The 24,180-nt window shown below is 35.4% G+C and overlaps 2 protein-coding genes across 3 annotated transcripts; both read right to left on the bottom strand.

Annotated features, from left to right (window-relative positions):
- LOC111406269 (aspartic proteinase PCS1-like) lies at positions 1 to 483 on the bottom strand. Its single transcript, XM_023035598.1, has one exon. It carries the CDS (start codon positions 481 to 483, stop codon positions 1 to 3), a length of 483 nt encoding a protein of 160 aa, XP_022891366.1.
- A 686-nt stretch (positions 484 to 1,169) lies between these two features.
- LOC111398005 (peptidyl-prolyl cis-trans isomerase FKBP20-1) lies at positions 1,170 to 24,180 on the bottom strand. Of its 2 annotated transcripts, XM_023024967.1 has the most exons (6): positions 24,016 to 24,180; positions 23,095 to 23,221; positions 8,942 to 9,075; positions 8,720 to 8,799; positions 2,344 to 2,436; positions 1,170 to 1,676 (listed from the first exon to the last, which is right to left on the bottom strand). In XM_023024967.1, exons 2-6 carry the CDS (start codon positions 23,201 to 23,203, stop codon positions 1,526 to 1,528), a joined length of 567 nt encoding a protein of 188 aa, XP_022880735.1. In that variant the 5' UTR covers positions 23,204 to 23,221; positions 24,016 to 24,180; the 3' UTR covers positions 1,170 to 1,525. The 2 variants fall into 2 exon arrangements, with proteins under 2 accessions (XP_022880735.1, XP_022880740.1); XM_023024972.1 differs by lacking the exons at positions 8,720 to 8,799; positions 8,942 to 9,075; positions 23,095 to 23,221; positions 24,016 to 24,180 and adding exons at positions 5,368 to 5,447; positions 5,590 to 5,723; positions 5,976 to 6,012.

Here is a 24,180-nt window from a genome sequence, read left to right as displayed (position 1 = left end):
TCATTGACTAGCTAAATCACACTTGAACTTGGCCAATACCACTCTGGGTTTTGCAATATCAAATTTTATTCCATCACTTCCCCTATTGGCACCTTCAAATCTGTACAATAATCTCTCTTCATATACACTCATTTCCACTCCTCTAAACAACAAATTCACAGTCCGCAATGGTGGCAAAACTGTTCTGTTCTGCTCTACTCTATAGCACAAATCCATTGTCCTTTCAAACACAAAATTTGGGTTATTCAATGCCCTTAGAATTCCCTTTGTTTGCTTCACGAATTCGCTTTTCAGTGCAGTGTAAACCTGCCCGAGCAAGAAACTAAAGTGTGTAGCTGAGTTCACCATTGTCTGACTGTCCCCGGTATGGTCCGGTTCTACTGACTTGGTGACGGAAGGACTATAGTAGAAAGTAGAAACCTTAGTTCCTTCAAGCTGAACCGTATAGGCAACTCCATCAAAATATGGTAAAGGTGTTGCCATGTTGGTATGCGAAAATGGAGTGTGTTTGGGTTTTCTTGCTGTGTAGCCAAGAGAGTTCACTGCCCGTGTCAAGGACCATGGCAACTTGCTGTGTGGCGTGCCAACCGTAAGGGAGACATTATGGTGAAAGAAGAGTTTTTTGGAGGCTTAGGGATTGTTTTCTTTGCTTTGAGTGGAAAACAATCAGTGATTGCTTTGAGGAGAAAACTAAATTTGAATGGATAACAAGTGTGAAGGAAATGTACAATTGAATTAGATTCCATGGCTGTTCAAGATGTTTGAGAGAGAGTTCCTGGGGACAAAAAGAGAGAGGTTGTCAATTATATATAAAATAAGTGTGGAATTAGTGCTCATTGGTTATGGCTCAACCCCTGTGTCTACTATTCTTCAAAAATCCCTTTTTTCTAAAACTAGTTTCCAACCAAGGATTCTCACAATAAAGATATTTTACACAAATCCAAAATTTTTTCCAATATTTTTAACAACACAGATCAATGATTCTATTGATCCTGTTGTTTTCAGCATTATAAAATGAACAATGCTTGATGTACAATGATTTTGACAACATGTCACGTGATATGTTGTCATTAGACAATTTAAAAAACAATTCATCTTCTCAACCAACACTTTTTTGCCACAATCAACATTGTCAACAATGTAGTACAAAAACATTGTACAAATAGATTAATTCTAAATGAAAAGATAATTTACGACTTGTTATAGCACCATTTACTGTCGATGTACGACTTTACTAACCCGACCACCAGCCAGGCATAAACACGAAAAAGAATCTTAACCTCCATGGAACATATTTGACACATTAAACTAGACATGGTGAGAAAAATTGTAACTAGAAGAAATCTTTTAGTAAAATGGTAATATATGGAGAACAATTTTAAAGACACCACTGTTAATATTTTTGTGTAACTCAAACTGGCTCATAAGATTATTGGTCCTCTGAATACTGAAAATTATAAAAAGTAGATGACTCCACATATAACATCCAAAACACGTCTTCTACATAGGACATTGTCTAAATATCCTATTTAGCTTTGCCCTTTCCCTTGCCCTGACCTTTCTTTGCTTCAAGCTTGGCTTGAATCCGAGCAGCGGCCGCAGCCTTAGCTTCTTCCCTTTTCTTCTTCTCTTCCTCTTTGGCAGCAGCTGCAATTTCCCTCTGCTTCTTAAGCTCCCTGAAGAATTTTCAGGGTACACTGAATTAGTACGTCATATTCAAATGTTTTTGGTATGCGAATGATCAAGAATACATAGGACAACAAATAAGATTTGAACTTTATTCTCTTCTTAAATTCCATCTTGTTCGACTCAGAAAACACGTCATTGGAGTGTAGCTCAGAAACAAGCACTATTTTAACTTAAAGCATCTTTGGGAGTCGTTCATAATCGGTTCAAATTATAAATTGATAGAAATAGTAGGAGATATGTGGGTAACACTTGTGGATCTTACGAAACTTGTTGATAAAAGGTTGTTTGACATATCATAAGCAGTTTATAGGCATTAGCCAGACATGGACTTAATCTAGGACAAACTCGTAATTAATGCACTACATTTATTAAATCAACTCGACTCTATCGAATAGGAAAAAATAAAGAATTCCTGACCACAGATTGGTCACATTTCATGAAGTTTTACTGCTGCAGGTTGTACATTGTTGCACTTGCAACTTTATTTTTGTGGATGATTGTGACAACATATCATGCACTACTTTCATCCCTCTATTCAATGTGTGAAAATTAAGGATTTCGGTCAAAAGTTGATGTACCACTAGAAAAGTACACAAAGTGTGGTAATCTCGAAAGCATATAGTCCAAAACAACGAAACTACATAGATAACTTACTCCAGTCTAGCCCTTTCATCTGAAGCACTACTTAAACTAGAGCCCTTTCGAGGTCGGCAAGCCACCAACTCCACCTCAAAAACAAGAGTTGCACTGCATCATATAAATGAAAAACCATAAATTTTGATTACTAGATATTAATAATGACGAATTATTATTACCAGTTAAAATCTTGAGTGCTCAGAATATCAATTCATTATGTCTTATCATATGCGGGGAAAACTACAAGATATGAGAAACATGTACACAAATAAAGGAGGGCCAGCCACATATCAAGATCCCAATCAGTATAAGGACATTCTTTTCAGATCAAAATTTTAGCTAGTTAAAATGTGTACACCATTACAAGCACGCTAATGGAAGAACACCATTACAAGCACGCTAATGGAAGACTCTGACCACGTAGCTTTTATTTACAAGCAGCACAAGTTTAGGCCCTGTTCTCTTTGCTGTTTTCAAGTCGTTTTCTATTTTCGATTTTTGAAAACAGTGAAAACGCATTCTCTTTTCCGTTTCCGAAAACGAATTTTCAAAAACAAAAACAAAAAATGTAAAGAAAACACAAAACGTCAAAATTGGCGTTTTGGATGTTTTCTGTAAAAAATCCAGAAAAAGTTGAAAACGCGGAAAACAGGAGAAAGAAACCCATTAAACCTTATCCCTTCTCTCTTCCTTCAACCCTCTCTTTCTCCTCTTCTTCTGGACGTCGGCTTCGCGTTGGGAGGCGACAACGGTGAGTGTCGAAGCCGGCGCCGGCGTGGGGAGGTGACACTGCCGTGAACAGCAGCGTTGCGACAGTTCACTGCAGCGTCGCGACAGATCCGTTTGCCCGTCTCCATCTCCTCTCTCTTCGATGTCTGATTGTGATGGTGGTGGTGTTGATTTGGGCGTTGATTTTGGTTTCTGTGTTTCTCCCCTTTCTTCTTCGTTTTCTGCTTTTCCCCCTCTACTTATAATGTTGATTTTGGTAGTTTTGACAGTGGTTGATGATGATGGCGGTGGCGGTTGCAATGGTTGATGGTTCATGGTGGTGTTGATTGTGGTTGATTTTGGCGGTGGCAATGATTGATTTTGGTTGATAGTTCATGGTGGTGGTGGTGGTGATTTTGGTTGATGGTGATGGTTCATGATGGTGGTGACGGTCGACAATGGTGATTTTCGACGATGTCAATGGTGGTTGCGTTGATTTTGGTTGGCAGTGGTGGCTGGTGGTGACGTTCTCAAAATTTCAAAACAAACGTGTTTTCCATTTTTGTGTTTTGAGAAACAATTTTGTAGAGTGACAAAAAGAACGTATTTTCAACAATTTCGAAACAGGCACTCAAAACACAAAACCCAAAATGAATTCAAAACTCAAAAATACAAAACCGAAATACGAAGAGAACAGGGCCTTAGCCTTCGGAGAGGGGATAATGAAACACCTAAATATTCTTATTATAAGAATGAAAAAGATAAGTGCAGGAAGCCCCCCCCCCCCATAGAACACTTGGAGAGAAATGAATTATGTCAACTTTCTCTGGAGGGGCAGCCCACATTTCATTTAAAAAAAAATTAAAAAATTAAAATTAAAAACACCGGTAAGGGAAAATGCCAGAAAAATGCATGTTAGCTCCTTCAACCTGCCGCACTGACTCACTCAGTTCAGTCTCAAGCTACTAGACGGCCACATAAGTTAAAAAAGGGTCCCGTACAAGCATTGGAAACACTAATCAATCATGTCCAACTTTTGAACTTTTTGACAAATCTACCCTTCTCTCTTCAAATATGTAACCAAACCTCTCCCTTTCTTTTTGTAGGAATTCCAAACCACACGGGCATTCAACTTCATGAAAGTAGACAAGAATTTATAGTCTATTTACTTTTAGACACTCTTCCTTTTTGCACGAATTTCAAACCATCTAATCATTCTCATTGAACTAGGCAAAACTGAAGAGAGTTCCAATTCTATATAGACATTCTAGTCTTACTCGTTAACTTGGCATAGATTGCCCAAAGAACATTTTAATAAAAAGGCACCAAAATCATTGAATTATCACATTTATTAAAATTTTCAGCAAAAGACTAATTTCAGTTTGGCCAAAATATATATATATAAATAAATAAATAAATGAATATTTCAAAAAAATTCACATTTATAATTTTTTGTGTAGGGTAAAAAGATAATAATTGAAAATACTTTTCTGGAGGGGAAAAAAATGTTTCCAGTACAAATATATAGGAAGTTCACGAGGAAATTTAAACTGCACATTTTTTTTTTCAACCACCAGCTATTTTCCTTTAAAAATTTTATTCAACCAAACAAACACAAGAAATTTTTTTTTGACTAGATTAACCTTCCTAGTATCCAACGAGTAGTTAGTTCTTGGGTGCTGGGCAAGAGAAAGGAAGGTCAAGGGAAGTTATTTGAATTTTTCATGCATTTGGCATCCAGGAAAAGAATTGAAAATGCCATACAGAAACACAAGCAATATGCATGATATTGAGCTTGAGCATCCGAACAGTGGGGCTAGTGGAAAATTTAAAAATAGAAGAAATGATCATTTATCGTCTTTTCCTGCAAAAATGTAACCTTTCCGGAAACTTTCAACTGCCTGTTTCTCTTCAGTGACAACTCATTTTCTATCAACTCCTCTAGAAAATAGCCTCTTTTTTTTTGTGACTCAAGCGTTCGAGTTTTGCCCAACTAATCCTGAGGAGTGACGGTCTTCCCCCTTGGTTTGCCACTCAGGAATATAGCCACGTTTAATTGAAAGGAACGTTCAAGTAATAATTAGTAGTTAAGGAAAATGGGTGGTTCAACATTCCTAACATTAAACTTATGTATTTAGGAGGACAATAAATTAGGGAAGTTTTTTCATACAAGTATTCCCCACAATTTTTCATGCTAACGAGATGTTACAAAATGTTCAAAATAATAAGCGTTTACTTTTCTTTCCAAACTTAGAATAACGGGTGTTTATGATGGAATTTTTCATAGATTACGTTTATGCAACAAGATCAAGATTAAAGAAGAAACCCATTTACTCTGGGGGGACATCTGGTGGAGAACCAGCGCTGCCATATGCATATTCTGGCTTACAAGTGATCTTTGCAACCTCACCAACCTAGAAAAACCATCAAAAGACAAATTATATTAGGTGGTTATTCTCAACAATTCAACAATAATAGCTAATTAAATCAAGAAAATAAAGTTATGGTAGAAAAACACTACAATAATAGCTATTGAAAGCATGAATACTCACTCACCTTCATGGTTTTTAGTGCAATGTCCCAGGCCTTAATTACAGATCCCTGGCCCAGTTCAAAGGTGAAGATGGTATTATCTTCATGTGTAGTATCAAAAACCTCACCAGTTTCGGCAAGAACGCCTTCATAATGAACTGTCCAGAAAATAAAATGTCAACTCATAACGATAGCCAGTCGAACCTCATTCTAGAAGAGCTTTTAATCTATTCTTAATAAAACAAACTAATTAGGACAAAGTCACTCCCCTAGGTAGCATTAAATAAGGGAAAGCAACTTTGTAAAAGTTGCTATCTACTACAGTATACAGCAAGGCGAGCTAAAGAAATCTGAAGCAAAATTCTTTCCATTCTATATATTTAGGAATAAACAGTTCGTTATCCTTGTACATTTCCCATCTGCCAAATGCATGTGCAGTTCCAAGGCAAAGCTAAATTCAAGACCTGATTGAAATTACATAACGAAATCAGTACACCATTACAAGCACGCTAATGGAAGACTCTGACCACGTAGCTTTTATTTACAAGCAGCACAAGTTTAGGCCCTGTTCTCTTTGCTGTTTTCAAGTCGTTTTCTATTTTCGATTTTTGAAAACAGTGAAAACGCATTCTCTTTTCCGTTTCCGAAAACGAATTTTCAAAAACAAAAGCAAAAAATGTAAAGAAAACACAAAACGTCAAAATTGGCGTTTTGGATGTTTTCTGTAAAAAATCCAGAAAAAGTTGAAAACGCGGAAAACAAGAGAAAGAAACCCATTAAACCTTATCCCTTCTCTCTTCCTTCAACCCTCTCTTTCTCCTCTTCGTCTGGACGTCGGCTTCGCGTTGGGAGGCGACAACGGTGAGTGTCGAAGCCGGCGCCGGCGTGGGGAGGTGACACTGCCGTGAACAGCAGCGTTGCGACAGTTCACTGCAGCGTCGCGACAGATCCGTTTGCCCGTCTCCATCTCCTCTCTCTTCGATGTCTGATTGTGATGGTGGTGGTGTTGATTTGGGCGTTGATTTTGGTTTCTGTGTTTCTCCCCTTTCTTCTTCGTTTTCTGCTTTTCCCCCTCTACTTATAATGTTGATTTTGGTAGTTTTGACAGTGGTTGATGATGATGGCGGTGGCGGTTGCAATGGTTGATGGTTCATGGTGGTGTTGATTGTGGTTGATTTTGGCGGTGGCAATGATTGATTTTGGTTGATAGTTCATGGTGGTGGTGGTGGTGATTTTGGTTGATGGTGATGGTTCATGATGGTGGTGACGGTCGACAATGGTGATTTTCGACGATGTCAATGGTGGTTGCGTTGATTTTGGTTGGCAGTGGTGGCTGGTGGTGACGTTCTCAAAATTTCAAAACAAACGTGTTTTCCATTTTTGTGTTTTGAGAAACAATTTTGTAGAGTGACAAAAAGAACGTATTTTCAACAATTTCGAAACAGGCACTCAAAACACAAAACCCAAAATGAATTCAAAACTCAAAAATACAAAACCGAAATACGAAGAGAACAGGGCCTTAGCCTTCGGAGAGGGGATAATGAAACACCTAAATATTCTTATTATAAGAATGAAAAAGATAAGTGCAGGAAGCCCCCCCCCCCCATAGAACACTTGGAGAGAAATGAATTATGTCAACTTTCTCTGGAGGGGCAGCCCACATTTCATTTAAAAAAAAATTAAAAAATTAAAATTAAAAACACCGGTAAGGGAAAATGCCAGAAAAATGCATGTTAGCTCCTTCAACCTGCCGCACTGACTCACTCAATTCAGTCTCAAGCTACTAGACGGCCACATAAGTTAAAAAAAGGGTCCCGTACAAGCATTGGAAACACTAATCAATCATGTCCAACTTTTGAACTTTTTGACAAATCTACCCTTCTCTCTTCAAATATGTAACCAAACCTCTCCCTTTCTTTTTGTAGGAATTCCAAACCACACGGGCATTCAACTTCATGAAAGTAGACAAGAATTTATAGTCTATTTACTTTTAGACACTCTTCCTTTTTGCACGAATTTCAAACCATCTAATCATTCTCATTGAACTAGGCAAAACTGAAGAGAGTTCCAATTCTATATAGACATTCTAGTCTTACTCGTTAACTTGGCATAGATTGCCCAAAGAACATTTTAATAAAAAGGCACCAAAATCATTGAATTATCACATTTATTAAAATTTTCAGCAAAAGACTAATTTCAGTTTGGCCAAAATATATATATATAAATAAATAAATAAATGAATATTTCAAAAAAATTCACATTTATAATTTTTTGTGTAGGGTAAAAAGATAATAATTGAAAATACTTTTCTGGAGGGGAAAAAAATGTTTCCAGTACAAATATATAGGAAGTTCACGAGGAAATTTAAACTGCACATTTTTTTTTTCAACCACCAGCTATTTTCCTTTAAAAATTTTATTCAACCAAACAAACACAAGAAATTTTTTTTTGACTAGATTAACCTTCCTAGTATCCAACGAGTAGTTAGTTCTTGGGTGCTGGGCAAGAGAAAGGAAGGTCAAGGGAAGTTATTTGAATTTTTCATGCATTTGGCATCCAGGAAAAGAATTGAAAATGCCATACAGAAACACAAGCAATATGCATGATATTGAGCTTGAGCATCCGAACAGTGGGGCTAGTGGAAAATTTAAAAATAGAAGAAATGATCATTTATCGTCTTTTCCTGCAAAAATGTAACCTTTCCGGAAACTTTCAACTGCCTGTTTCTCTTCAGTGACAACTCATTTTCTATCAACTCCTCTAGAAAATAGCCTCTCTCTTTTTTGTGACTCAAGCGTTCGAGTTTTGCCCAACTAATCCTGAGGAGTGACAGTCTTCCCCCTTGGTTTGCCACTCAGGAATATAGCCACGTTTAATTGAAAGGAACGTTCAAGTAATAATTAGTAGTTAAGGAAAATGGGTGGTTCAACATTCCTAACATTAAACTTATGTATTTAGGAGGACAATAAATTAGGGAAGTTTTTTCATACAAGTATTCCCCACAATTTTTCATGCTAACGAGATGTTACAAAATGTTCAAAATAATAAGCGTTTACTTTTCTTTCCAAACTTAGAATAACGGGTGTTTATGATGGAATTTTTCATAGATTACGTTTATGCAACAAGATCAAGATTAAAGAAGAAACCCATTTACTCTGGGGGGACATCTGGTGGAGAACCAGCGCTGCCATATGCATATTCTGGCTTACAAGTGATCTTTGCAACCTCACCAACCTAGAAAAACCATCAAAAGACAAATTATATTAGGTGGTTATTCTCAACAATTCAACAATAATAGCTAATTAAATCAAGAAAATAAAGTTATGGTAGAAAAACACTACAATAATAGCTATTGAAAGCATGAATACTCACTCACCTTCATGGTTTTTAGTGCAATGTCCCAGGCCTTAATTACAGATCCCTGGCCCAGTTCAAAGGTGAAGATGGTATTATCTTCATGTGTAGTATCAAAAACCTCACCAGTTTCGGCAAGAACGCCTTCATAATGAACTGTCCAGAAAATAAAATGTCAACTCATAACGATAGCCAGTCGAACCTCATTCTAGAAGAGCTTTTAATCTATTCTTAATAAAACAAACTAATTAGGACAAAGTCACTCCCCTAGGTAGCATTAAATAAGGGAAAGCAACTTTGTAAAAGTTGCTATCTACTACAGTATACAGCAAGGCGAGCTAAAGAAATCTGAAGCAAAATTCTTTCCATTCTATATATTTAGGAATAAACAGTTCGTTATCCTTGTACATTTCCCATCTGCCAAATGCATGTGCAGTTCCAAGGCAAAGCTAAATTCAAGACCTGATTGAAATTACATAACGAAATCAGTTTATGACAAATTAGCAGATAAGTAACAAGTTTATGTAGAAATCCTGTAATTCTCACTGGATGCAGGCATGCAGCTATTTTTGGGTCGACAGTAAATGCAGGATGCCTAATTAGCATAATATTTATCTTGAAAGATATCTCAAAATTTAGGCTTCAACTTGTGTATATGTTGGTTTCCATGAAATGCTCAAATTGTATTGCTCAAATTTCTGTAGAGAAACACGTGTATGCAACATTTTTAACACTGCCCATGTTTTTTTCATAGCAGGCCCCAAGCCAGATAAAGGACTACTTTGGTAGGTTGACAACTAGCAATAAGACTTTGTCAAATCTTGTGAAATAATCCTTCAAAAATGATTCACATGGCCGGACACAAATTCAGTGGGACTAACGCTTGGTTTCTTGTTGGTGGTGATGTGTGTAATATTTTGTTTGTAAGAAAGATCTTCTAGAATATGCTACAGTGTGGGATTTAGTTCAAATGCCCGCAATAGCTTCATACTGTATAATTATGTCCTTTGACCAAAAATGGGGGAATTCTGTTAAAGAGCCTAGTCAACAATACTTTTAAGTGTAAAGGGTATTCCCTCAACATTACAAGTTTAAAGGCCTCACAACTTATTAAAAGACTTAATACCCTTAATTCAGAAAGGCAAAGTATCATTTTAAATAATCATAACAAAATGGTAGAGGGTCGCCTTGGTGACCAAAATGGCACTCTCTAATTTGTGAATAATTGTTTGACCCAACTCTTAGCAAAGTGTCATCTCTAGTGTTTCGATACCTGTGACCAATGGCTCTCTACCGTTTGTGAAGATTTGTTCGACCAAACTCTACAAATGGTAATGTCATTTGTAATACAAAGTAATAAAATCGGCTTGTTCAACTCGACAATCAAAAATTTTGTATAAACAAACCAAATGTAAAAAGGAAATGCAAGAATGAGAGCCCTTTTTTAGCTGAAGTTCCAAGTTGTTGAAGTAGAAATATGAAATGACACTATTTGATATCATACCAAGCACAAAAGCAAAGAATGGAAAAGATCGAAGGTTTTTCTTGGAGATTTTGAATTTCAAATGAGGAGACAAGACGGAAGGTTTGTGGAGTTTTTGTTTTGCATTTCAAATTCCCACCATATTTTCAAAAATGAAGACAATGTGTTTGATTTTTGTTTTTGTCTTGAACTTTATACTTCCGATAAACAAATTTATGTTTTAGATTTAGTTCAAATAGCCACTCAAGTGTGATTATGGCCTAATAAACCAAAATAATAATACTTCATCTAAAATACCTTTGTATTCAAAACAAAAACAAACATCACACACTTTGTTTGCATCTTGGAAATTAGGACAAATTTTGAAATTCAAAACATAAACTCCACAACTTTCCATCTTCTCCACTCATTTGAAACTCAAAAAAAATCACAAAATACACCAACTACTTCATTTCTTTCATTCGCTTTGTAATATTATTACGAATGGTATCATTTCATCTATTTTCTACGACACCTTACAACTTCAGCTACAAGTTAAGCTCTTATTCTTGCATTTTCTTATTTCCTATTTTGGTTTTAAACAAATTTTTTGTTTGAACGCACCAAATTTCTAAAACACTTTAAGTGCCGTTTGTAATAGTTAGGGCACAGTTCAGTTTGAGTGGTTTTGGGCCTTTTTAAAAAAATTCCAAAACCAAACAATTTACTCTCTAAACCAAATCGCAGTTCGGTGCGGTTTGGGTTTGAACCACCCCTTTTCCTTATGACATAAAAGTAACCATTTTTGAAAAAAAAAAAATTAGAACATAAGTATATAGTCTAAAATCTAAATACAAAATTTAGATTGGAACTTTCTAAATAAAAACATTTGAATACAATATATTGATCTCAATACAAGCTTATAACAATAAAAAGTTACAAAGTTCAACCATAATTGCAATAATTTTTAAGACTACAGTTGCATTGGATCAAAAACCATTGCAATGTTCAACAATTGATTAAACTTTTCAACACTGCCCCAATACTTATAATTTTTTTTTACTTTTTTATTTTTTTGCATACTAATTGTTATGGATCCCATCAAAGTATTTGGCACTTTAGCTAATTCATTTACTCTATTAATTTTTCAGATATTTCTTGAAAGAAAGTTTTATATATTAAAAATTTTCAACGTCATGTCTTTGAAATTCATCAAACCCCATAATACTTTTGAAATATAAGTTACATTTGTTCTAACAGCTTTGTTCTCGATTCCTTTCCTGGATTGAGTTTGGATCGTGAGTCTTGGTTGTGGAGTTGGATTATGGTGTTGTTGGGCCATTGATTTGGGCTACTATTAATTAAATAGTCAAAACCAAACAATTTACTCTCTAAACCAAATCGCAGTTCGGTGCGGTTTGGGTTTGAACCACCCCTTTTCCTTATGACATAAAAGTAACCATTTTTGAAAAAAAAAAAATTAGAACATAAGTATATAGTCTAAAATCTAAATACAAAATTTAGATTGAAACTTTCTAAATAAAAACATTTGAATACAATATATTGATCTCAATACAAGCTTATAACAATAAAAAATTACAAAGTTCAACCATAATTGCAATAATTTTTAAGACTACAGTTGCATTGGATCAAAAACCATTGCAATGTACAACAATTGATTAAACTTTTCAACACTGCCCCAATACTTATAATTTTTTTTTACTTTTTTATTTTTTTGCATACTAATTGTTATGGATCCCATCAAAGTATTTGGCACTTTAGCTAATTCATTTACTCTATTAATTTTTCAGATATTTCTTGAAAGAAAGTTTTATATATTAAAAATTTTCAACGTCATGTCTTTGAAATTCATCAAACCCCATAATACTTTTGAAATATAAGTTACATTTGTTCTAACAGCTTTGTTCTCGATTCCTTTCCTGGATTGAGTTTGGATCGTGAGTCTTGGTTGTGGAGTTGGATTATGGTGTTGTTGGGCCATTGATTTGGGCTACTATTAATTAAATAGTGTTGGGCTATTGTTTTGATTAATTATTAGTTGGGCTAAACTATTTGAATTGGGCAGAATTTACTTGGTTGAATTTTGATTAATCTGATTGGACCATACAAGGTTCCGGAAAATATTGTATTAAGTCCCTTTGGTCATTTGTTAACCATGGCTGAACGTGATATGAAAATGGTGAATGAAATCACAGTGACCCCATCCTCAAAAATCACAGAAAGAAAGTTAACGAGTAGTAGAAATTATGCTCAATGGAAGAGAATTATCCGTAAGTATGTGTCAAGTTTAGATTTCGGCGATCACTTAACTGATGATCCACCTCCACGTTCTGATACTAATCCTGGGATCCGAAAGAAATGGTTGATAGAGGATGATAAACTCTTTAATCAGATTCAAAATACTCTTGATCCGACAGTTGTTGATGTTATTAATCATTGCGATACTATGAAAGAAATGTGGAACTATCTAGAGTTTATGTATGCTAGTAAACATGATGTATCACATGTTCATGAACTAATGCTGAAAATTTATCGGGCTAAGCAAAAGGGGCGAAATCTGTTTCAATATTATACTGAAGTAAAACAAGCATTTGAAGAAAAGCGAGCCATGTTTCCTATTTCTAGTGATGTGAAGAAGATGCAAGAACAAGAAGAGCAAATTGTGGTCCAGTGTTTCCTTGCAGGATTGGATCCTGAATATGAGGTGGCTTTACTCAATTACTTACCAATGAGGCACTACCTTCGTTGAGTGATATATATGCTCATCTCCTTCGGGTATGCAAAGACAATGACAAGGAGCAAGGCATAGTACCAAATGAGACGGTAGCTCTGGTTGGCACAAATTCAAAATTGAATAACAATTATAATAATAGAGGAGGTAGTCGAGATAAAATTTTTAGTGGTGGTTCTCGTGGTTGTTATTGTGGAGAGCAAGGACATATTAGAAGGAACTGTTGGAAGTTAAATGGTAAACCAGCAAAGAACACAGGCAGACTCCCATGAGAAAGTTTGCAAATGTTGCCACTCAGGATGGTCTTTTACCTACACCTTCTACTCAGCCTCAAATTACAATTTCAGCAGATGAATATGCCCGCCTTACACATTTTTTCGCTTCTCAACAGCCCACCTTTCAACAGCCTCTTACTCCTTCCACTTCCACTTCCACTTCCACTTCCACCTCTACTTTATAGCCAACACAGGTAATTCTATAGCGTCTTTCTACCGCATCCCATAATTGGGTCATTGATTTCGGTGCCACAAATCATATGACTGGAAATACAGGTATACTTTCATCACTTCAATACTCTTCCAATTTACCATGTGTCACTTTAGCTAATGGGTCTACAACTCCTGTTGTTGGATATGGGACTGCACATCCAACAAACTCTCTACCAATGTCATCCGTTTTATGTTTACCTCAGTTTCCTTCCAATCTTTTATCTGTGAGTCAAATTACTAAATCATTTAACTGTAGTGTTCTTTTCTTTCCTAACCATTATGTTTTCAAGGATCTTGGGACGAAGTAAATTATTGGTAGAGGACGTGAGCTCAATGGCTTATATGTGCTAGATTCTTTCCCCACACAGGTGCCAAGATTGACTGCACGCACTAGTACTTCTTCTCTTCTACAGCTCCATTGCAGCTTCGGTCATTCATCTCTCCCCGTTTTGAAGCAATTATGTCTTAATTTTAGTCAAGTGTCTCAATTAAATTGTGAGTATTGTCAATTAGCAAAACATCATAGAGTGTCATATTTTCCTAGAATGAATAAACGGCCTGTGTCCCCTTTTGATTTAATACATTTAGATATTTGGGGTCCTTGTTCTATTTTATCTAAGTCTGATTTTTGCTATTTTGTTACATTCGTGGATGATTATTCTCGTGTTACTTGGTTATATCTTATGAAAAATCGTTCTGAACTATTCTCAATTTTCTGTGCCTTTCATGCTTAGATTAAAACTCAGTTCGACAAATCTATATGTATCTTAAGGAGTGATAATGCCAAGGAGTATTTTTCATCCACATTTACTTCATTTCTTTCACAAAATGGCATTATTCATCAATTTTCATGTATTGTTACTCCACAACAAAATGGAGTAGCAGAAAGTAAAGAATCGTCATTTATTGAAAATCGCACAAGCTCTCCTTTTTCACATGAAAGTTTCAAAAGAATTTTGGGCAGATGCAGTCTCTACTGTGTGTTACTTAATCAATCGTATGCCTTCATCTGTCTTAGATGGTAAAATCTCTTATTCCATTTTATTTCCTTCTCAGACTCTCTTCTCTCTTGCTCCTAGAATATTTGGGTGCACTTGCTTTGTTCAAGATATGCGATCTCAAGTTTCCAAACTTGATCATAGATCTCTTAAGTGTATATTTTTGGGTTATTCTCGACATCAAAAAGGTTATCGATACTTTTCTCCCTCCTTAGGACAATACTTAGTGTCTGCTGATATCACTTTTTTCGAGTCCACACCTTTTTCTAGTACTGTTGTGTCCTCTAATCCATCTTCTATTGAGTCTGGAGATGACTTCCTTATTTACACTGTGACTACACCTGTATAACCAGTATCTTCTCGTCCTCCTATTCGAAGTGTTTACACTCGTCGTGTGCAGCAATCTTCGGTGGCACTTGATACTGGCCATGACTTGCCACCTCTACCTGCTACTTCGCCTCAGGATTCGCCACCCCCTCCTGCTCCTACACTTGATCTTCCCATTGCTCTCCGAAAAGGTAAACGATCCTGTACTTATCCTGTCTCTTCTTTTGTTTCTTACCATGCATTGTCACCATCTTCCAAGTCTTTCATTGCTTCATTAAAGCATGTGTCCATACCAAAATCTATCTCTGAGGCTTTATCCCATAGTGGCTAGCGAGCAGCCATGCAAGACAAAATGATGGCATTAGAACATAATCACACATGGGAATTAGTTCCTTTACCCCTTAATAAAAAGGCAATTGGGTGCAAATGGATGTTTACCGTCAAGATGAATCTTGATGGATTTATTGCTCGATTGAAAGCTTTATGCTCAAACTTATGGTGTGAATTATTCTGAACTTTCTCTCCTCTTGCTAAGCTAACTTCTGTTCGGTTGTTCATTTCTCTAGCTGCTACCTATCATTGACCACTTCACGAGCTGGATGTTAAAAATGCATTTCTCCATGGAGATTTGTACGAAGAAGTGTACATGGAGCAAACACTAGAGTTTGTTGCTCAGGGGAGTCAGGGAAGGTATGCAAACTACAAAAGTCATTATATGATCTGAAACAATCACCCCGTGCCTGGTTTGGAAAATTTAGTGAGGTTGTGATTGAATATGACTTGAAAAGAAGTGCATATGATCACTCAATATTCTTTAAACAGTCTACAGTTAGGTGTATTTTGCTAGTTGTATATGTTGATGATATTGTGATTACTAGTAGTGATGGCAGTGACATAAGTATGCTGAAGGCTTTCCTAGGCACAAAATTTCAAACAAAAGAGCTAGGTCCTTTGAAATATTTCCTAGGGATAGAGATATCTCGAAGTGGCAAAGGAATTTTTCTATCTCAAAGGAAATATGTTCTGGACCTACTGGATGAGACAGATTTAGCTGAAGCAAAACCTGGTGATGCCCCTATGATACCAAATGTGAAACTCGGAGCAGAAGATGGAAATGTGTTTGTCGATGCAGACAAGTACAGGAGGGTAGTGGGAAAGTAAAACTATCTTACAATTACTCGGCCAGATATTGCGTTTCCTGTAAGTATTGTTAGTCAGTTTATGTCATCTCCTAGAACTTCACATTGGGATGCCATAACTCATATATTAAGATATCTTAAAGGAGCTCCAGGACGTGGAATTCTTTATAGAGACTGGGGTCATTATAGGGTTGAGGGTTTCTCGGATGCTAACTGGGCAGGTTCTCCCGTGGATAGGCGCTCTACTACAGGGTATTATTTTTTCGTTGGAGGTAATCTAGTCTCTTGGAAAAGTAAGAAACAAAGTGTTGTGGCTCAATCAAGTGCAGAATCTGAATATCGAGCTATGACACATGTGACTTGTGAACTTATGTGGCTGCGTCACTTACTTGGAGAAATTGGCATTGATATGTCTCACTATATAAACTTGTGGTTTGATAATCAAGCAAGCTATTCACATTGCTACTAATCCAATATTTCATGAGAGAACAAAATTACAACAAGGATTGATTTCGACTAAACATGTCAAAACAGGAGATCAATTAGCTGATGTGTTTGCTAAAGCCTTAGCCGAAACTCGAGTAAAATATATTTGTAACAAGCTGAACATGATTGATATCTATGCTCCAACTTGAGGGGGAGTGTTATAGAATTATGCATAGGTTTAAATTTAGTCTTTACATATACAACACGTTTATATATGGTAGGTGCATAAGTTTAGAATGATTTCTTATTTTGATAGTATTGTTTCCTTATAAGAAACATCCTCTCTATGTGTAAATATATGTAACACACGTTTATGAAGAAAATGTGTAATTCTCCCAAAATCAACAGTTATCAAAATGACACCTAACCATTTAGTTAAGAGTTGCATTGAATGACTAAAAAATAATAGAATGGTGTGCAGTTTACTTATCAAAGATAGAAACAAATCTTCACAAATGGCATATGTCATTTTGCCTATTATCAACAAAATGATACCGTAACTTTTTGAATCAAAGGTAATTAAGACTTCATTATGAGTTGTAAGGCCTTTTAGGCGGGTACATTTTAAACTTAAAGCATTACTGCTATGCATTTATTACAAATTTTCAAGCTATAATGGTGATCAAATGATCAACATTTAGCACTCTATTCGTATTTGGAGCCTTAATTATCTCAACATTTGGAGTGAGAATAAAGTTACCATAATAGGATTACTACCATGTCAGGCTACATTTTATACACTTAAACTCTATTTTCCTTGATCAATATGTTTAGGGCATATGATTTTTTACTAGTTTCAAAGACATTTAATTGTTATTTTTATTTTTTGATATTTTATTTCCAAGTTAATTGGTTCACAAACAATAAAATCAGCTTGTCATTCTCCCAAAAGTATAAAAGTATTTTAAAAAAATAACCCTTTTTGAGGAATGTTTCATGTTACCAACCCAAATAAACTACATAACAAGGAGATTGGCTACCAGCTATAAGAATCGGCAACTCCACCACACGGGGGACTTTTTAAGGTCAGAGACAGTTTCTTAAGTGTTTTGGAAGGAGATTAGCTAGTTCAAGGTCTTTGCTTAAGAATCCATAAATCGAGGTAAATTTTATTCATGTTACCCTTTCACCTAACATTCAATGATGCAAGAGCAATGTCACCATTCATTTATTGTTAGCAATTGTATCTTCGCCACCATTCTAGCTCAGCTGTTGATTAACCTGGCTCCTTATTTTCTTTTAGAGTTAGCAAGTATGTCTCTTCAAACCTTTCTTTCAATCAATGTCTTAGAACTAAAGTAACTTCTCTTGCATAGAGTAATTATAGTTGCAGAATATCTTCTCTTGTATAGATATATAGATAGGATTAGTCAAAATTGACTGCAAACTTGAATATAAACTCATTTTTAGTACTTTGTTCTAGGGAATATTGACCAAGTGAAACAAGTGTTGCATTTAATAATTTATTCCTCATTTACAAGTATGATTCATTCTATCTTGGGTTATCCAAGCCAAAAACTTATATTACTAGGAAAACCACATCATTTAAGGACTTGTGAACTCTTTAAAGTCAGTCAAAATACACAACTACCTTCATTTTGATGCATCCATTTTCACATCCTCTTTCCACATTCTATGACTTGATTTGCCTTTTTAACTAAGCCTATATTTTGATTATGTTAATAAATTATTTATAAGCACTCAAGCCACTTTTTATCCACACATAGTGATGAACCAACAAATATTATTCACTTGTCCTTGACTCATTTCTATTTATATATTATTTAAACTGTTTATAAACACTTCTCATACATGCTCTAAAACAAACAATTTGTAGAGCCACACTACAAGTTTTATTATCCTTTTGAATAAAAATTATCTAAGGAACAAAAAGTTCAAGGAAATGAAAAGAGGTCATCTTATTAAGCCCTTGTTTGGGAGCCATTTTGGCCAACTTTTAATACATTTTTTGCCCGTTGAAAGGTACGTGGGACCCATCGTTGCAGTAATTATTGACTGCACCTCTTTGCCAATTACCAAAATTGCCATTTTTTAAAGAATGAATTTCATATGGAGGGCACATCAATAATTTTACAGCCATTCAGTCAATAATAACTGCGCCCCTTCTAACAAACACTTTACAGCAGATGGAATTTGGCTAAAAATTTGCTCCAAAATGAGTAACGGACAAGATCAAATTCTCTAGAAAATAACCTCCATTCACTAGTAAAAAAAAGTAACCCAAAAATGTCCTTTATAAAGGCTTACTTCATCTTTGGAATACTTGCTCGGCCTTTAATTCGTCTAAGAAACATTTTGACTACTTTCCACAAGAATATAGGTTTGGGATTTTGGAAATAGATTAGGGAACATAGCTAACTAGGCCAAGACTAACTACAAATGAATTGTATTGTGAATGAAAAAAGAAAAAAAATTAGATATTGATGTAACATTTGAAAAATATAAGCTTCATTTGGCAAACTTTATGAATCATTCCTAGATTTTCAAACTTTATTTTCAACGACACAATCCAATGAACCTACAAGTACTTTCCATTGCTCATTTCGATTTATTTATAAATTAAACCATTTATAAATTTTGTTCAATCGAGGGGTTGGTGATATATCCTTATCTAGTTCACATGGATGCAACCACATCATTTGTTATTCTAAAATGTTCATTAGTTGGTTAGAGGGAAACTCTATAAATAAGATGGAGAGGGGGATCAGATATGCATTCAGTGAATTGTTTAGAAAAGTGGAGGAGAGATTTAAGCCTCTCGAATGCTTGGAATTGTCATTTAATTTACGTTCATTTTATCGATACAAAAAAACAGTTTAATGTGATGATCTATTGAATATAACTTGAGAATCACATTACCAAATCAGCCTATCGATTACTAATACATAGCTGCTCAACTGGTATCTTAACAAAATGGCATCAGAGCAACCATTCTAACCCTAGGGAATTACATTTGATGAAGAAAAGCAAGTAGAAGATCGAGTCGATAAATTGGAGACGATAATTGATGGAATTCAGTTTGAAGTACAGGAAGATTTGAAAATATTGAAATTGGAAATGAAGAGGGCAACGACTAGGATGATGGAGAAGCTTGACTTGATGGAAAAAATGGGATGAGCTGAGGCAGAAAAAGGTCTTGCGGCTACACTACCTCAACCAGAGGAAACTGGGGCAATTACTGACAGCCATGACGGCAGTGAAGAACCAAGTAAGGCAGGGGCACATGATCGTAAGCTAAGAATTCTGGTTTTGGAAGGAATGGCAGCTCCATTACTGGCAATCTCAGATGCAGTGAAGGACGGTGATGGACAGAAGCTTCAAGGGAAGGAGAAAGGACTGGCAGCGACCCCATCTAAAGCCACCTTCAATTCTGAAATCCTACCCAAACTTGATGAAATGGGAGCTACTACAAGCGGCCGAAATTGTAGGGAGTACCGGAAGCCGTTCGAAATCATGGCAACTACCGCTCTTTTGCCATCGCTACTAGAAGAGGAATTGGATGGTTATCACATCTATGGGCTAAATTCATGGGATGGGGTTGAGGACAGGAATTTGCCTGTAGGTGCGGGCCAAAATATGGAGTTAGTCCAAAGGATTGAAGACAAGAATGAAAAGAAGCAGGCCCATTTAAACCTAAAATTAATGTCTATAACCCGAGCCCACAATTCCCCACACGTAACCCAACTCACCAAGCACCACATCAAACAACCTAATCAACACAAAAACCACTGCCAACTCCGTATTCCCTTTGGCCACGATAAAAAGAGGACATCCCTTTAAAACATTGACATACGTTGAGTTACAGCGGAAGAGGGAAAAAGGGTTTCGTTATCGAGATGATGCAAAATACAATCCAAGTCATTCTTGTCCAAACAAGGAGCTGCAGGTTTTGATGGTACAAGCGAAAAAAGGGAGTAATCAATTGGAAGTTCAAGAAGGGGATATTCTGGGATATCCCTCGTTGTTCACGAGGTATTTGGGGCCTTACAAAGTAGGTTGGAGTGAATTTTATAAGAGGGGCCATGGGACTTTACTGCCAAACAATGAGATGGGAGAAATATCAGATGATAAATTTGAATTGGAAGGTGGCTACAAAAGTGGCGGTATTTTTAATGCCATCAATGGTGTGGAGGTTGTTAATACATTAGGGTTGTTAATTGATTTGGTAGTTGCACAAGAAGAGGGGGTCGCAAAGTTGATTGATTAGGCAACCTTCCACCATGGTACTCTGATTCGTCGGTTTCATTTTTTGGAAAACCCGCAAAGGAGTGCGACCAGTTATAGGATTTGTATGGATAACATTCTAAGTGTAAGTGGTCAGTATTGGAACTTTTTAAATGCTTTCGAATTGAAATATCCCAATTCAACATTTGCCTTGGTCGCGATTCTTACCAAAGAAATGGTTCGGTTATATGGAATTCTGAGGATAAGGTGGATTCTGAGACTGCGAGTAATGATAGATCCCTATCTAGTTCACATGGATACTGCCACGTCATTTGTTATTCTAGAATGTTCATTAGTCTGTTACAGAGAAACTCTATAAATAAGGTGGGTAGGGAAATTAGATAGGCATTCGATGAATTGTTTAGAAAAGAGGGAAAGAGATCTAAGCCTATCGAATGCTTGGAATTGTCACTTAATTTCCGTTCATTTTATCAATACAAAAAAAGGGTTTGCTGTCATGATCTATTGAATATAACTTTGAGAATTACATTACCAAATCAGCCTATCGATTACTGATACATAGCTGCTCAACTGGTATCTTAACACTTGGTTATGGATTTAAAACTTTGTTAGATAACTTGAAAAGTGAAAGTAGAAAATTAAACACGGCATTCTTTTGTAGTTGAATGGGGTCAAGTGGATTGGCTAGCAGTTTAAATTGACACTAAGCCCCCATTTGATTTCCATTTGTTGACCACAAATATGAAAAATATGACCATTATCCATCACATCAAGCCACTATATTTGAATTTATATCCCTTATGTGGGTCCCATAACGACTATATTTTTCATTCTCATTCTTAAATCTATGGGAATCAAACGGGGCCTAAACTTTATGCAATTAAATTAAAAACAACAATTTGATGTGGAAGGATAGATAAGATCTAACATTTTATGATTTTTAAATGAAGTGTTTTGTTCGTAAATGAATATATATAAGCGAACTCTTAGACAAAGGCCATATTTCGTTCTGATCGAGAAAGGGGCTTCCCAAACAATGTCCCCTTTAAAAAGGTAACCAAACATTAGTAATTGACAAGAGTGATAAGATAATTTTTTTGCCACGAAATTTAAAAATATTTGAAAAGAAATTAAGCATTGCAATGATCAAACCAAGTAATTTAATTGAGTCAAGAGAGCATTTTAGTACTCGACAAGCTTCATTTAGTTTACCTTCAAAGTAGGAAATACTCTCGACTATTAACTTAAACGAGTAAAAAAATAATATTTTAATCAATGTGTAGGTAACGTATTGTGTCCGAACTTTTTCAAAAAATAGCATGTCGATGTGTCCGACACTTATCTTGTGTCCATATCGGTGCTTCTTAGGCAATAAACTACTTAAATGCATATAAGGCCCTAAGTTTACTGCAACCATGCTACAAATACACTCTTGTATAGTTTTCCCTCTAGCAACCCACTATAATTCCAAGATAAACAAATGTAAATTTCATCAGCCAAATAACTTGAAAAACAATGACTGCAATTTAAATAGTACTTTGAGGGGGAAAAAATGATTTTATTGACTGGTGTCCTAATAAACGATGTTGTCAACTATTGTAAAGAAAAACACTGCGAGGATGCCGAACCACAACAAATCTGGATGATATAAACTTCGAAAAAAATGAACTAGAAAACACAACTATTTCACCAAATTATGTATAAAGGAAAACTCGGTAAATAAATTAAAGAGAGTTAAAAGCCATTAATTTTAAGAGACAAAAATTTGCTAGAAGAAAAACACAAAACTGGTTAGAGTAAAATGGAAGATAGAGGTTGATCATATTCATTAAATCAGCTTTTACAATTTCTAAGTCCACGAATCAAGGACTTCACTTTTTGGACTTCAAAACTAAGCAACACGAGAGGTTAAATGAATCTCTGAAAAAGTTTTTAGAAAAAGGAAAAAGAGAGAGAGAGAGAGCTTTACATACATTCACTAAAGCATCATCTTATAATGTTTTTATTGGGTGATCTTCTATTTTCCTAATTCCTTACAAGGTGATGGCTGATTTTAATCCTTGTCATCATTTATTTTTCCAAGAAATTAGCAATATAATTATGTTCTCAATTTCACATTTTATCACTTATTTGCCTTCTTGAACTAACAAATTCTAGTCATGCCATTTATATTATAAAATGTAGATCTTATCAGGTCCCAACTTTAAAATTGTTGTGTTTGAAAATATGAAATCAGCAGCAGCCAGAACTTTAAGAATCTCATGAAAATGAAAATTAACATCGTTCTAGAGAGCCTGAATCAATGACATGAACGTACCATCAAGAAGAGGAAGGCTCTCTGATGGGGCAATTGCATCAGGTTTGGCTCGCCGCACAATTGTCTTAAGCACACCTCCATCCCCAGTCAAATCCACTGAGTCTCCCATGGTTCTCTAAACACTCAGCTGTTTGTGGATAAACAAGGCTTCATTATTATACTCCCAAATGATCGATATAAATGATGTGTCAAATTTTGTACAGCTATACAAAACTTCCGAAAACAAAATGCATGAAGCTACATTTATTTCTCAAAGGCCTAACGACAAAATTACATAAGAAAAAATGTTGAACATTTAAATATTACATTTACAGTGATGCATCTTTAATAAAACATACTGTGGTCGGACTATAAATGTAAAAATCAAATTTTATTTATATTATTATGTTGTTGTTTCTTGCAGAAGTATTTTATACTTCCATGTGTGGTGTTTCCTTAGAAATGGAACATTTTACAATTTGTATGCTAATAATTAATTTGTAGTTCAAAATTTTGCAAATATCTAATTATAAGATTAAGAAACTTATGATTAATCAAAGGATGAATTAACCAAAAAGTCAACACAGTTCACTGGGACGAAATTAGTATAAACATCATCAATTTTTTTCCTATGGCGTGGACGTTTCTTAATTCATATTTAAAAACTGTAGTTTAATCTCAAATTATGCCTCCCAAAAAATTCAATTCACTAAATTTTACCCTTTCAATTGCATATCCAAAATTTCAAACATTTATAACAAATAATGATATAAGAAAAATCTAAAAAGACTAAAAAGTGAAGTACTTCATCAAAAAAATAAATTAATTAATTAAATTACTTTATCAAAATTGAAAAATAAAAAAAGAAAAGAAACCCATAAAACTTGAAGCCATTTAATAAAAAATAAAATTGCAAGTAAAATATTGAATATGCACGCATACCTGAGCTACGAGGGAAACGGAGAAGAAGGGTGAGCGTAGGAGGAGAATTTGATGAAAGATGGAGGGTAAAATTGGAAAAATCGGTGGAACTTGTATAGCAGGAGGAGTCCTCGGCCATAAAGCTTCTGGTGTTTCTTTTCTCGCCTCTTCACAGGGGTCGTGCTT

The sequence above is a fragment of the Olea europaea genome, chromosome 1 (assembly GCF_002742605.1).
Source record: "Olea europaea var. sylvestris chromosome 1, O_europaea_v1, whole genome shotgun sequence".
In the NCBI taxonomy this organism is placed as follows: Eukaryota; Viridiplantae; Streptophyta; class Magnoliopsida; order Lamiales; family Oleaceae; genus Olea; species Olea europaea.
Note: the sequence above shows the minus strand (reverse complement) of the source record. Positions and strands in the feature narration are given on the sequence as shown.

Bases quoted from the DNA above. Each gene is read 5' to 3' on its own strand.
- LOC111398005 (XM_023024967.1), bottom strand. From the start codon at position 23,203: ATGGGAGACTCAGTGGATTTGACTGGGGATGGAGGTGTGCTTAAGACA. The intron at 9,076-23,094 runs GTACGTTCATGT...TTTTCTGGACAG, and splicing joins GAGCCTTCCTCTTCTTGATG to TTCATTATGAAGGCGTTCTT. The intron at 1,677-2,343 runs GTAAGTTATCTA...AAAATTCTTCAG, and splicing joins GATGAAAGGGCTAGACTGGA to GGAGCTTAAGAAGCAGAGGG.
- LOC111406269 (XM_023035598.1), bottom strand. From the start codon at position 483: ATGGCAACACCTTTACCATATTTTGATGGAGTTGCCTATACGGTTCAG.